At 41.9% G+C, this 13,557-nt stretch overlaps 1 protein-coding gene and 1 long non-coding RNA gene across 7 annotated transcripts in view; one reads left to right on the forward strand and one right to left on the reverse strand.

Annotated features, from left to right (window-relative positions):
• Positions 1 to 13,557, reverse strand: part of LOC106903484 (unconventional myosin-XVIIIa-like) — a 70,056-nt gene that overhangs the window by 12,927 nt on the left and 43,572 nt on the right. For all 6 annotated transcript variants that reach the window (XM_088011448.1, XM_088011446.1, XM_088011447.1 and 3 more), the window contains exons 20-37: positions 13,400 to 13,465; positions 13,203 to 13,331; positions 12,469 to 12,612; positions 11,695 to 11,784; positions 11,439 to 11,558; positions 11,251 to 11,362; positions 8,487 to 8,614; positions 7,013 to 7,167; positions 6,608 to 6,731; positions 5,242 to 5,349; positions 5,063 to 5,155; positions 4,705 to 4,815; positions 3,742 to 3,846; positions 3,261 to 3,407; positions 2,886 to 2,999; positions 1,792 to 1,908; positions 1,351 to 1,434; positions 328 to 465 (exon numbers count right to left, since the gene is read on the reverse strand). In XM_088011448.1, the coding sequence (XP_087867574.1) occupies positions 328 to 465; positions 1,351 to 1,434; positions 1,792 to 1,908; positions 2,886 to 2,999; positions 3,261 to 3,407; positions 3,742 to 3,846; positions 4,705 to 4,815; positions 5,063 to 5,155; positions 5,242 to 5,349; positions 6,608 to 6,731; positions 7,013 to 7,167; positions 8,487 to 8,614; positions 11,251 to 11,362; positions 11,439 to 11,558; positions 11,695 to 11,784; positions 12,469 to 12,612; positions 13,203 to 13,331; positions 13,400 to 13,465 (2,085 nt within the window). The remainder of the gene's footprint in view (positions 1 to 327; positions 466 to 1,350; positions 1,435 to 1,791; positions 1,909 to 2,885; positions 3,000 to 3,260; positions 3,408 to 3,741; positions 3,847 to 4,704; positions 4,816 to 5,062; positions 5,156 to 5,241; positions 5,350 to 6,607; positions 6,732 to 7,012; positions 7,168 to 8,486; positions 8,615 to 11,250; positions 11,363 to 11,438; positions 11,559 to 11,694; positions 11,785 to 12,468; positions 12,613 to 13,202; positions 13,332 to 13,399; positions 13,466 to 13,557) is intronic.
• LOC148155658 (uncharacterized) lies at positions 5,507 to 7,462 on the forward strand. The gene is made up of 2 exons (XR_015764990.1): positions 5,507 to 5,687; positions 7,033 to 7,462. It is a non-coding gene; the product is annotated as an uncharacterized LOC148155658 (long non-coding RNA).

Here is a 13,557-nt window from a genome sequence, read left to right on the forward strand (position 1 = left end):
GCTTTTCTTTTAAAGTCACTGTGTAAAGTTTTAGGAAAGAGAGCGCTATTAACTCTTTCATGAAGGATTCTAGTCCATTCTTCTTCTCTGCTGAGATGCCACTGCATTAATCATTAAAGCTGCAGTATGTAACTTTTATAAAAAGAGGTTTTTATATATGTTTGTTGAAACTGTCACTATGTCATGACAGCATATTATGAGACAAAAAAAAAGATCAGGAGGTCAGTAAAACCACTTCACTACATAAACAGACCTCTGTCGTTAGCTGTGTACATGTACATACTGATGACTACTTTTTCCTGCTCATGTCCCACTTTGGCTCCTCACCTCCAGCCGTTTGACCTGCGACTTCTCAAATTCCATCTTGGTTTCCAGTTCTCGGATCTTGGCCTCCTGACGATTGGCTAGAGATTTCTCAACCATGGATTGCTCCTGGAACTCCAGCTGGCTCTGGAGGACCTGCATCTGATTCAGAGCAGACCCATATCAGTGCTATTAGACCAGAGTGGATTATTAACTTAAATAATATGAAGTCTTTAGTGCTGCACAGACTGTCTTTAAAAATGAGTGAAGCTGATGTTTTAACCCACAACTCATACATGAGCAACAGCTTCATTTTTTAGCTGAGACAAACTGCAGCCACCTGAGTGAAGAACATGTTTATTTCTACGATACTGGAAATTAGAACTTCGGGCTATAACCTGGTTCAGTGCATCTCTCCTCTTATGGTTAATATATAGTGCATATTGTCCCTATTCTAACTAAAGTAAATTGTACAATTAACACTTTAATGACCATGAATAAAAACAAATAGCTAATATTTTCATGCATTAGTAATTTTCAGTATGTGATGGTGAGCATACCTTAGATTCTGGATACTTGCAACAAAACTAAAAGTTTATACTCTGAGGTGTTATTGTTTTCTCTGTATAGAGACTACCCTAACCCCCATCATCAAAGTAACATTGGTCTCCCCCAATGTCACTGTGTGGATGACTTTGGCTGCTCACCAATAATACAAGTTGGGTGTATCACAGCAAATGTAAGTCATCATACAGTAACTACATGAGCAGTTCAGACGCAGCTTATGGAAATCCTCTGTGAAGAGGTTTCAGTCAGATGCTTACCCATCCCAAAACTTTTTTTTTTTTATAATTTTTTTTTGGCTCTAGTGGCCTTTATTTGATAGTTAATTGACAGGAAAGTGGGTAATGAGAGAAGGGGGAAGACATGCAGCTAAGGTCGCCAAGGCCAAACCTGCGACAGCTGCGTTGAGGACTAAGGCCTCCATATGTGGGTTGTGCTTAACCCCTGTGCCACCACAGCACAACCACCCATCCCAAAACTAACCTTTTCCTGAACCTCCTGCTTCTCCTTGAGGGCCTCCTCCAGCTGAGACTGCAAGTCATTCATCTGAGCCAAGTTCTGAGCCAACTGAACCACAACACAGAGGACAGATGACAAAAGTCAGCAAATGAAGTGAGTTTACATCAAATATGTGATGCTTTTGGTTTCAATAAAGCTGAACAATCCTTATCGGATCACTGTTAATTACAAAATATAATGCTAAGACCAAATCAGACTTTTTAAACTGTAGTTGGCACTGAAATGTGCTTCAACATGAACTGTATCAAACAAGCAAACCTGGTAAAACATCTAGAGGAGCCAATTAAAAGTTGTTTTTTTTTCCATTAGCACTGGAGAAAGACACTATAACTCGATATTCCTGATTATTTTTAAGTTCTTTCCAGCGGTCTGCCTGGAAGTCACTATCTGACTATTTCTCCTGACCTGGGCCACAGCAGCCTTGTGTTTCTTCATCAGCTCGTTGAGGTCCTCCTGATCCTCCTCCATCCTAGACTGCAGGTCGTTCTTCTCTCTCTGAAGACGGCTCTGCTGTTCTTCCAGCTGATAAAGACAAAAAGCAGAAAACTGATCAATGTGGAGACTGTTAGACCAGCATGAGTTTTAAATTAATTCTTAAAACAGCGGGGAGAAAATGCCATCTTTTTTCCACAGATTATAAAATGGGGAAAGAAAATACTCTTGTGCTTCCATTATTTTGCTAATGTCTACATAAAAAATGAATATAATGTGATATTTTAGCTCTTTGAACAAACTAAATTAGATGTTAATGTTAAATAAGATAATAATGTCACATGTTTACAACTGAAAAGCAGATATTGTTTGAGATCTCAAAGGAATTTTCTAAATAATTCCAGGCTGAGTAATGACACGTTTGAGTGTTTTGTGTGTTTAAGCTGTCTTAGTAGTTACAGGACGTCTCCACAGCCTGAGGCTTCTGGAGGACACAATGACCACATGATGACCACTCTGTAGGCTGTCCTACTCTCCAGTGTTTATGATCTTCTGCGCTTGGTGTGACTCTAATGTGTTGACTCTGTCTGGCACAGTTTTATCAGTGTCTGGTATTGTGATAAACCTGTCAGTGATTTTCACCTCATCAGTGCTGGGTCATTTTTATTTTATAACACATGGAAAGTCTTCTAGCTTAGCACTGCTGAATTTTGTGTGCCTGCTCTGTTTATTTGGTTATTTGTAAAGTGCATTGAGACAGCTGCTCTGAGTTGGCACTACATCAATAAAGTGAACTGAAACAAACTGAACTGGTAGAGTTCCCCATGGCAACTCTACCAAGAGAAGAGCAGAGGGAGTGTTGCTATGGAGAGAGATTCCATCCTGGACCCGATCTTCAATGAATGAAATGAATAAAATGAATTTATGAATAAAAGAATGAAGAAAAGAAACTTGGAATGGCAATGTTAATACTGACACTGGGTTCATAGAAGAGATACAATATTAAAGGAAGAGTGTAGAAAAGAAGCTTCTTTAGTAGTGATGAGAGGCATTGCAGAGAATTGTACCATCTGCTTGGCTTTAGAGATCTCCTCCATCTGAACATGCAGGTCTTCTATCTCCACCTCCATGGATTTCCGAGCTTTGACTGCAGCTGCACAGGTGAACTCAGACTCCTCCAGCTGTAACAGAGACAAAACTCAGTGTTTGATGTTAAATCCAACTTCAAAATTCAGGTTAGCCATTGAACTGAGTTTTAGCTCTTTTTTTTCAGGCGATGTTTATCTAAAGCTTTAGTTATACAGACCATGTGCTTTGGACCAGACAATTCCTTTTTAAAAGGAGGTGCTGGCTGAAGATGCATCTTAAAGTTTGTGATCAGTATCGTTTCAGATAACTAGCAGTCCTTGCAACTGTTTTTTTTTTAAGGCGGGAGTCAGTACCTGGTTTTTCAGCTGGGCTATCTCTCTCTTGCTGGGTGCGTTGTTCTTTATGTGGTCCAACATGATCTGGGCATCAGCCAGCAGGGCCTTGGTCCTCTTCAGGTCCTTCTTCAGGCGTTTCTCAGTCTCTATGTCACAGTTTGTCACCTGGGCAGAAAGGAACGGTCAGGTTGCTCTTCCTCGTTGCTTTTCTTACTTTTTATATGGAGCGACTCCCAACCGTTTATCGTCTGTTCATTTGTATAAATTTAGGTAAGTATAAGTTAAAATAATTCACAACCATGCCCGTGTTTATGATGCGACCTCATAATAAAGGTGCATCTAGAAAGAAATTTTCTGTGAAACCTAGAAGAACCTGGACAAACTGTCTTAACCTGAGCATCACTCAGATGAAGACAATCACCTGCACTTTGATTGTGTTCAGTGTTTGAACTGTTTGTTTAAAGCTGATCAGACACTCATCACCATCAGGTGTCTTTACCTTGCTCTGTGCTGACAGAAGCTTCGCCTCCAGCTCCCTCTTCTCCTTCAGCACCTTCTGCTTTTCATCATACTCTTCTTCAAGCTGGACCTCTATTTGCTTCAACTACACAAACACACATGCAAACACTGTAATAAAATACACCTACACATAAGATACATTCTTGTGTCTATATGCGTGACAATGACATTGTATGACATCATGGGGATGTTTCTGTCTCTCAAAGTTCTCTTGAAGGCCCTGTAAGGCTGTCATGTTTAGATGACAGGATAAATGATAACATGCTCTCTCTTGAAGTCAAACTTATGTTTCTAGTTTGAAAAGTTGATGTGACATGGGTAGGGATCTCGCTTGTGTTCATCACGGCGCTCATGATTAATTAACAGTGCTCTACAGTGAGATCAGCCCGGCTGACTCCTTGTGATAGAACTTTACTATAAAATCTTAGTGACTTTCCTGAATGTTTTATTGTTAGCACTGTTGTCATGTGGAGACGCTGCATTTAGATTAGTGTTGCCCTAATAATCTTTGCAAACAGGTCAAACGAAGGCGTTTAGGAACCTCTAATTCTAACTTAGCACCCCTAATAAAACTCCTGTTATGTGGTTTTCAGTTTGAAAATGAGCCCTCTGGGTCAGGTAGTATAAAGCTGGCTCAACTGACTCTCTCTTAGACATTTCCATCTAAATGCTAAAGGAAGGAATGAAGCTTGTCTAAACACAGAAAATGTCAGAAAGAAAATTAAACACCAGAAGCACTAAAACTGGAGTGACGTAAAATGTTTCAGAATATTTCAGAGTAATAAGGAATTCTATAAAATGACAAGTTCTACTGGACTGCAGTATGTGCTCCTACAGTTTCTCTCCTTCACTGTACTGAAGCCTCTGAGAGAACTGAGAAAACAGTGCCCCTACTGTCAGACATAAGGTGGTGCTGTTAAGGTGAAACATTAATTCTCCTGACCTTCTTACTGCATGACTGCCTGATCTCCTCCACCTCATCATCCTTGCTTTCGATCTCCTTAAAATGTGTCTGACGCAAACGTTCCATCTCCATCTCCAGTCGCAGCTTGGCCTGAAACACAGATCAATCATCATACACACACACATCAGGGTCAGCCTGACCACTCCTAGAGGAAGGACCCCAGTAGGTTTACTCCCAGACTCCCATCATTACATCCCAATACAGAGGAATAAAACCCAGTTTGTTTGCCAAGAGTCAAAAAGCTTCTATACGCCATCAGATTTTGTTTCATCTGCATAATGACTGAGTTAGCCAGTGTGACATATGCTGTCTGACTACAACCTGTCAACATCTGTACCTGCTCCAGCATCTGGATGGTGCCAGCTTGCTCATCCAGCTCTTCTTCCTGGTCCTTGATCTTGGCTTCCATGTCCCGAAGCTGCTTCTTCAGCTAAATCACATGGGTGGTCACAGATGATTGCAGAGGAATCACCTGAACAAAAACTGAGCAATTTGACTTAGTCTATTGCCAAAAACCTTAGCAAGAGATGCTTCATCCTTGGATTCCTGGGAGTTAAGATCCTGCAGCTCCGCTTCAACCTGCTCCAGCTTCAAATTCACTGTACGCAGTTCAAGGTCCTTGTCCTACAAAACACATGCAGCAGTCAGACCACATTGAGTGAGAAAGAGGAAGTGAATTGTAAATGTAACACGGGAAGCTTGAGCAAAGCGAAGGAGGAAGTCAGACCAGTTATAAAACCACACGTAATTGTATGCCTGCCTTTTGTAGAAGTAACAACATACAGTTTGAAACTTCTGCAGACGCTTTTTACCAACTCAACTCAACAAAACGGAAAAGCTTGGACCCTGCTAGTGCCACATTTACCGGTAATAAAGCTTCCTGTTTGTCCCTCACCTCCAGCAGAGATGCGCAGTACTGCTGCTCTTGTCATGAAGGGCCAGCCTAGGGGTCCCTCTTCCAGGTAAGAACAGCAGCGTCACTAACAGTAGTATCCGATTGTTGCTATCGGATACACAATTGTTGCTATGGTAACACAACAATCTAACTCTGAAGATTATTTAACAAATTTAACAGCATTGATATTCTCAATAAACAAATGTTAAAATTCTAGCTCTATGGTACCCTGCAACTGGCAACTTTGTTTTCTCTCAGTAATTTTTCTCTTCAAAGAAGTTACACCTGGTCTGATGTTCTGTTGTTTATACTATTTACAGCAGTCTGTCGCCTTCAGGTCTCTGCTGGAACCTGTACAGGTTTTTATCTCGTACAATCCCACCGTGTGATTAGAGGTGTAAGCTGTTAAACTGATGTTTAATTGAAACACCCTTTGCAATATCAATTATGATTAACCCTCATTTACCATTACTGAATCTCCACACCAATAGCGCAAGCTCCTCAGCTGCTAAAGAAAAACTCCTTGTGAGGGAATTAATGCCTCACCAGGAGTGAGGCATTAATTCAGTTCTTAGTCCTCTCAACTAAGAAGGGAATAAATGACAAGAAAATATGACATACTAACAAATACTGCATCCAATCAGTACTTTGTGACTGATATTTGACATACTGATACTGCAATGGTGATTGATATGATGCACAACTCTAGTGAAACAGTTCAGTTAAAGAAAAACTTTGATTGTAAAGTCAAGCTTTCTGCTGAAGTCTGGACAGATTAGGATTGATATTAGGATTGTGACAGAAACAAGCAATGTCTGCTTGTTTCTGTCACAAGCAGATATTTAGTAGTGAAAGAAAAAAGACCAGGGAAAACCCTTAAACCTGATCAAACACCGTGTTAACATAAAGCTTTGGTGTTTGGCAAAAGTTCATCCTAAATATATTAACAACAGCTTAACATCCCACTGAAAGCACATGGACACACACCTCCAGCTGCTGTCTGAGGCTGAAGGCCTCCCCACTCTGCATGTCCTTCTCCCGGGCCAGCTTCTCCCTCAGGCTCCTCTCCCTCTGCACCTCGTCCTGCGCTGCACTCAGTTCACCATCAAACCTACACACAAGCAGCCTCTTGGTGACGGGAACAGAACACAGACACTACAGCTGACAGCAGCTGGGCTAAACTTAGAGGAGCTGTGGGGTCAAACACATTGTACATATTATCTCTGTGGAAAGCTCAGTGACAACAAGTCAACAAGGAAGCCAGAGCTCTACCATTAGGAACAGAAAGATGCTACTAATAATGTGGAGCAGCCTTCCTGGCTCACTGGCTAGCAACCTGCTAATGCATGTTTATGAACAGTGTAGTGTCAAAGTTTGTGTGTGAGGACGGACTTCCTCTGCTTCTTCTCCAGGTCGTGGTTGCGGCTCTGCTGGCCCTCCAGGTGAAGCTTGGTGTCCTGCAGCTCAGCTACCAGCCGCTGATTCTTTTTCTTTAACTGCTGGATGTTTCGCTGAGACTCTTCATTATCAGCCTGCAGGTCACTGATCTGCAAAACACATGCATGTTTTTATTGCACCAACGTCATAATTTTGTATTGATTTCTACCGATTTTAGCAACTGTATTTACACTTAACCCTAAACAGCTGAAAGGCTTGCAGACTCAGGGACCACTACTGATTGGTCCTGATATTCTGCCTTGGCTCTTGCGATGAGGTAGTACAACATCCTGGACTAGCTCTTCGTACAATTTAGGAAACTAGAAGACTTATTAAACAATGAAAATAAGTCCTTGAATAAGAACAATGTAATCAATTTTAAAAAATAAAGCAAATCTGCCAGCTGTCAGTCTTCATTCTGCAATTACATTGTGACGTCACCACAGAGAAACATACACATGAGAAGAAAGCATCAAACCAAAGAGGAAAACATGAAGAAAAGAGATATTCAACCAAAGTCCACTTCCACTACCTGGTTTTTGTACCTGCAGACCATGTAAGGCAGTGGTTCCCAAACTTTTTCTCCTGGGCCCCCCCAGTGGTTTCCAAACTATTTCTGGGTCCCCCCTATGGCTTACAAATAGCTGTCTGGTTGAACGATAAGTGTGAGCGAAGGGGGTGGGGAGTGGATTCTTAGAGACTCCCTGTTATACTCAGCCCTGGCTCCAGACAAACAAAGGTGGGGGGATCAACGTTTTTGGGGGCAAAATGAATCGTAGCTGAACATAAACACCAGTAGCCTATAAGCTACTTGTTAACAAGCTTAAGGTGCTGTATTGATATTAGCTAGTCATCTTTTAGCTAACATTACCTGCATCCAACAGCTTTACTCAACTCAGTCGGTTAGTTTGGGGGAAAAACTGTGAAAAGTTCTTTGCGTTTTGCTGGTTTGCTGCCATGATTCTAACACACCTGCGTAGCTCTGCACAGCAGCAGCAGGTCTCCTTCACAGGTGGAAACCCAGCGTGAACGTCGTAGCGCTCATGTTGTGTTTAAAGGCGGGTCGGATGAAGAGGTTACGACATGTTAACAACGGATTAAACAGTTTTAACTGCTGATAAAAGTGACAGAGAACACAGATATGGGAAGTGCGGAAGACCCTACTGTATCAAATTGACATAGGAATAACAGAGTTGGCCATTCTAAGGTAAAAACCCAGCGCATACAGCGATCATGTTTTTTCTTTTTTTTTTAATTTGTCATACAGACGGCCTCCCGTGCCACCTAATGGGGGCGCGCCCCACAGTTTGGGAACCTCTAAGTCACAGTCCCACTAACAGCAATACAGAGCATAAGATTTTCGATATTTAGACTCTAAATTCAACCCATCAGCATCTTGGTGTGTATTGGAGCAGTCGTGTCCACTCACCCTTCTCTCCAGCTGACGCTTGTTCTGATGTTCAACCTCCAGCTTGTCATCAAACTCCTGCTGCAGTCTTTTCTTGGTGAACTCGATCTCCCTGATGGCTCGCTCATACTTTAACCTCCACTCTCCTCCTGCTCCAGAAACACAATGACAGACTGCTTCATATGCTACACCATGTTCTGTATCAAACACAATATTTGTTTGCTTACCTACTCAGAGACTAAAATGTAAAGTCTATGGTTAAACTAGGTGTGTAAAGCTGCAGTGTGTAACTTTTACAGAAAACATACTGATGCTATATGAGACAGATAATCTGTGAAAAAAAGTTCTTTCTTCGCTGTTAGCACATTTAGCACCGAATACACGAGAATGATTATCAGCGTTAAGACCAGTGTTTCTCAACCTTTTTTGGGCCAGCGCCCCCCTGGCCTTTATCCAGGTCCCTCACCGCCCCCCAACAAAGAATTTGTAGGATACTTTACACTGACTATTATTTTATTATTAATATTACTATCACTATTGTAGATGTTTTGATTTTTATGCTTGTTTCTGTATTTGTCATCAGAAATAATTTCCCAGAGAACAAACAAGCCATGGGAATAGAAATTATTTTCACAGGTGTTTACAAAAAATGCAATGAACATTCAAGTTAAAATTGGTAGGCCTAACAGCAGCCAATCAGAGTGGAAAAATATTCTTATTCTTTGCCATTTTCTAGTTGTTAAATATTCCACAAAATGAGCAGATAAAAGATGTTCAACATGCCAGTTTAAACTTTGAACTATTTGCAAAACGACTGAGCTCTGCAGCATTAAAACATGGATAGAACTGTAACTACATTAATCATAGCTCTTCTTCTCTTCAGTGTTTCTGTCGGTTTCTGGTGGTGCAGCTCTGTGCTGCCTTCAGGAGAATGGGACATCAGAGTATCATCCATAAAATTTCACCCACATAGCATTTATTATGCAAACCAGAGCTTTCAGTGGAAAAACAAAAGTTCCAGATCCTTTTAATGCCACACAAATGAGACAGAAACATGGATAATATCTTTATATAGACCTGTCTATTGATTATAGATTAATAGTTTTACTGGACAGAAATTACAAAGTCAAATCTGGTTCTTAATCAAATCCTAATGAGTCAAATTGAAAGTGTCATGGAGTCATCAGCCTCATGACATTAACAGACATGAAAAATAATATTGAAGAAATAAATATATCAAATCTAATTAAAAACATAAATAAGTGATCAGTTCTTTACTGTTATGGCCTGTAAGATATTTATTCTCAGATATGGTCTCAACAAACCCATGGCACTTCAACAATATTATTTCACCTATCTGGAAATAGTGTCTGTTTATTCTTGCCATACAGTCTCTGTATTAATTATTGCTCTAAAGGTCTTGCCATACCAGTTTATTCCTCTGCATTTACTTTAGTTTCTTAGTTTATTCTTGCATTTTGTTCTTCATTCATTTAGTATTAGTAATTATCCTCTCTTGGTTTATTGCTATGTCCACTTTAGTTTCTTTCCTGTTGCTAGATTTATTTTATCGTTTATTGTCCATCATTAATCTTCACTCATCACCTGCTGCACCTCCTAATCATCATGTGTTGATTTTTCACAGTTCAGCGTCGGATTCTCTGTTTTTATGCCATAATTCACATCTAGTTTGTCACTCCGTTTTATGTCCCGCTTCTCCTGTTTCAGAGTTTTGCTCAATGTGCGCGTCGTCTTTTTTTTTTTTAACCCCTTAAGGTGCAGGGCAGCCGGGAAACGTATCGATGGGGAAAAGGCAGACGGACATAAACCTTTTAAAACAACGGAAACAATTTCGGTATTCTGATTACTGAAATGTAAAAGTGTTGTGGTTCCGTTGTTCTATCACACCCATTTCATACCGGACCACTTACAGCTCCGGTGTTAACGCTATAAAATGAACGCTCTCTATCGAGGTATCACCCATGGAGGGATTTCTTTATTAAAATGGGTTCATTTTTCAGAGGGATACACAGTGAAGGTATCGTGATTTTAATAATTACATGTTTATAAGAGCGATTTTCTGTTGTCCTTCCATGGAAGCGGGCAGCTTTCAAACGGAAATAAAACACTTTTTGCTGCTTTGACATGATGACAGAACTGCCGAAACATCTGTACAAAAATACCAGACAATGTGAATCACAGCAACGTCATCAGCCGGTGAAACGCTGAACTGATGCGGTGAAGCTACCAGTAGCAGGAGAGGAGCTGCACCAAGAAGCTACAAACACTGAATAGAAGGAGAGCTGCCATCGATACAGTTGCAGCCAGGCATGATTTAATGTTACACAATACAGTTTTACAAAGTTACTCAAAGTCTAAACTGGTATTGTTGTGATTGTAAGGTGTAAAGTTTACCTTCGACCAAACGCCCCCCAAAGGAATCCCAGCGCCCCCCTTTTGTAAAAATTTCCGCCAGCGCCCCCTGCCGTCCTCTGAATTCCCCCCGGGGGGCGGTACCGCCCACGTTGAGAACCGCTAGTTAAGACCCTCCTTTGGCTAGCAGCAGTAAATTTCTTCAGATGGCAATAGCAGCTCAGAGAGGTGATTGATCTTGTCACATAACATACTGTCACAACATGGTGACAAAGCTCAGCTGCTGGTCCGCCCTGTCACCACCCATACATACATGTAAATTAGTATAAGGCCACAATGTGGAAGCTTATTCGAAATAGAGGAATCATGTGTTGGACCAGGCCAACATACCTCTACATTTATTGTGTCTGACCTGTGTCGTCATCATCCATCTCTCCATTGAGTTCAGAAGCCCTGATGAGTCGAGCCTCCATCACCTCCATCTCCATGGACTCCGTCTGTTTCTTCATGCAGTCAAACTTTGTCTTATTGAAGAGAGCAGATCAGTTGTTACCATGACAACAAAAAAATGTCCGTGAGCAAAGCAGCTGATGGTTGTACCTGCAGGTCCTTCATGTCCTTCTCCAAGCGGAGCCTCTCAGAGGTCTCCGCCTCCAGCAACTGGGAGGCCGACTCAGCCGTGTTCCGCTCATCAGCTAGCTCTGTGGACAACTCTGTCATCTGAGGACACACACACCAAGGCTCACACATATGCTCCGACATGGTGGGTTTGCTAGCATGCAGTATATACCAGAAGTTTATATACACAAAATAAAAAAGCAGCTCAGTAACTGAAAGCTTTTAGTTGTGCATTTACCCTGCTCTCCAGTCGGTCACTGTTCAGCCTCAGCTCGTTCCTCTCCTTCTCCATCTTCTCCAGCTTCTGCTTCAGCTGCTGAATCTCCTCCTGAAAGAAACACACACACACCCGCACCCACACACATGCACACGCGCACACACACACACACACACACACACACACACACACACACGCACACACGCGCACACACACACACACACACACATACATGTTTGCGTGGCTATCTTTGTGGGGACTTTCCATTGACTTCCATTCATTTCTACAGCCTAAACCTTACCTTTACCCTTTTCCTAACCCTATCCATCACATACCTAACCCTAACCAAAACGCAATTCATACCTTAGCCCTAAATCTGACCCCTGACCCAAAAACAGGGTTTCCGGTCCCCACAACGTAGTATATGTCAGGAAAATCGTCCCCGCAAGGTATTACAAACACACACGCACACGCACGCACACAAACAAACAAACAAACACACACACAGCTTCAGGGGAGAACTAACTAATGTTCTGAATGGATGTTAGCTTACACCTAAATGCTGACCTGTTTATAGTGTTTCAGCATTATATGTAGACATAATGCTGATTTATAGAAAATTGATCAAAATGTTTGAATATTTGCAGTAAAACGGTCAGAATAACATGTTTTAAAGAAAACAGGAGGAGCCATTCCTTTTGTAGTATTCTGATGTACCAATTGATTCAGTTTTTACTGCAGTTCTAGTGGCGGTACAGCAGGTATGAGTGAATAAGCTAAACCAAAGAAACTCACATCCTTTCCACGGATCTGCTCCTCAGTGAGCTGCACCTCTATCAGAGGTCTAACAGTGGTGAAGAGCTTCCACCATGGCCAGCCCTTCACACCGCGGTTCTTCTTGATGTTCTTCTGGATGCACCGGATGGCAAGATCCTGGATCTGTTCAGCAGAACCAAACACCACACGCACACACATACACACCTGTTACCAGTCTTACTGTCACACGCGAGGTGAGATATGATTTCAGAAAGAAAATATTCATTCAACCCTAACAGAGTGGAATAAAATAAATGTCTGCTGATGTTTTCTTTTCAGTGCAATGAGCTCCTGTAATGCTGAGGTGATGGTGATGTGTAGTAGGGCCTGAGCAATCCTGTGGGTTTAGGAATGTTTTACTTCTTATTTTTAGTTTTTACTGACCAACTAAAGTTGAATAGAAGCAAATATTTTTTTCTGCTGAATTGCATAAGCGGTGTGTTGTAACATTTGTACTGCAGGACTGTCCAGTCTCTGTTTGGATGGATTAATAATGGTGTGCAGCTAAGAGAAGGAGGAGAATTAGCTGCTCTCTCACTGACCACCTGATTGGACGACAGAAAATAAACAGAAAGTACACCCTGCCTTTCATTTGTAGAATAATGTGATAGGACTGATCAGGCCACTTACATGTCAATGCCATCAAGCATCCACGAACAGGCAGAACATGAAGAATGTTCTCCATGATATAAGCGAGCACACAGCTGTCCTACCTTCCTCTTCTTGAATGCCTGTCTGGCCAGGTAGCCTCTGCATGCAGCCTGGAACAGAGAGATGTTCCTCCTGGTCTGGACATCACGCTGCTCCTCCAGCATGGACAAAGTCCCAGCTCGGAAAAACACCTGGAGGACAACGGCAGAGAGTTTTTCAGCTCCATTTCAAGTTGACAGGATGTGCCTGACTCCCTCACCTTGCTTAGCCCCAGGTGGTAGCTGCTCTTCTCCAGCTCCAGGGACTCCAGCAGCTCCTGCACCGCCTAAACACCAGCAGGACAGTCAGTCAGTCAGTCAGATGGAGAAACAGAACCTGAGATTTGCTGTGTTTTTAGCATTGGAACATTGCAGGCTG

This window comes from Poecilia mexicana, unplaced genomic scaffold (assembly GCF_051168715.1).
Source record: "Poecilia mexicana isolate PSO_F unplaced genomic scaffold, ASM5116871v1 scaffold_13, whole genome shotgun sequence".
NCBI lineage: Eukaryota > Metazoa > Chordata > Actinopteri > Cyprinodontiformes > Poeciliidae > Poecilia > Poecilia mexicana.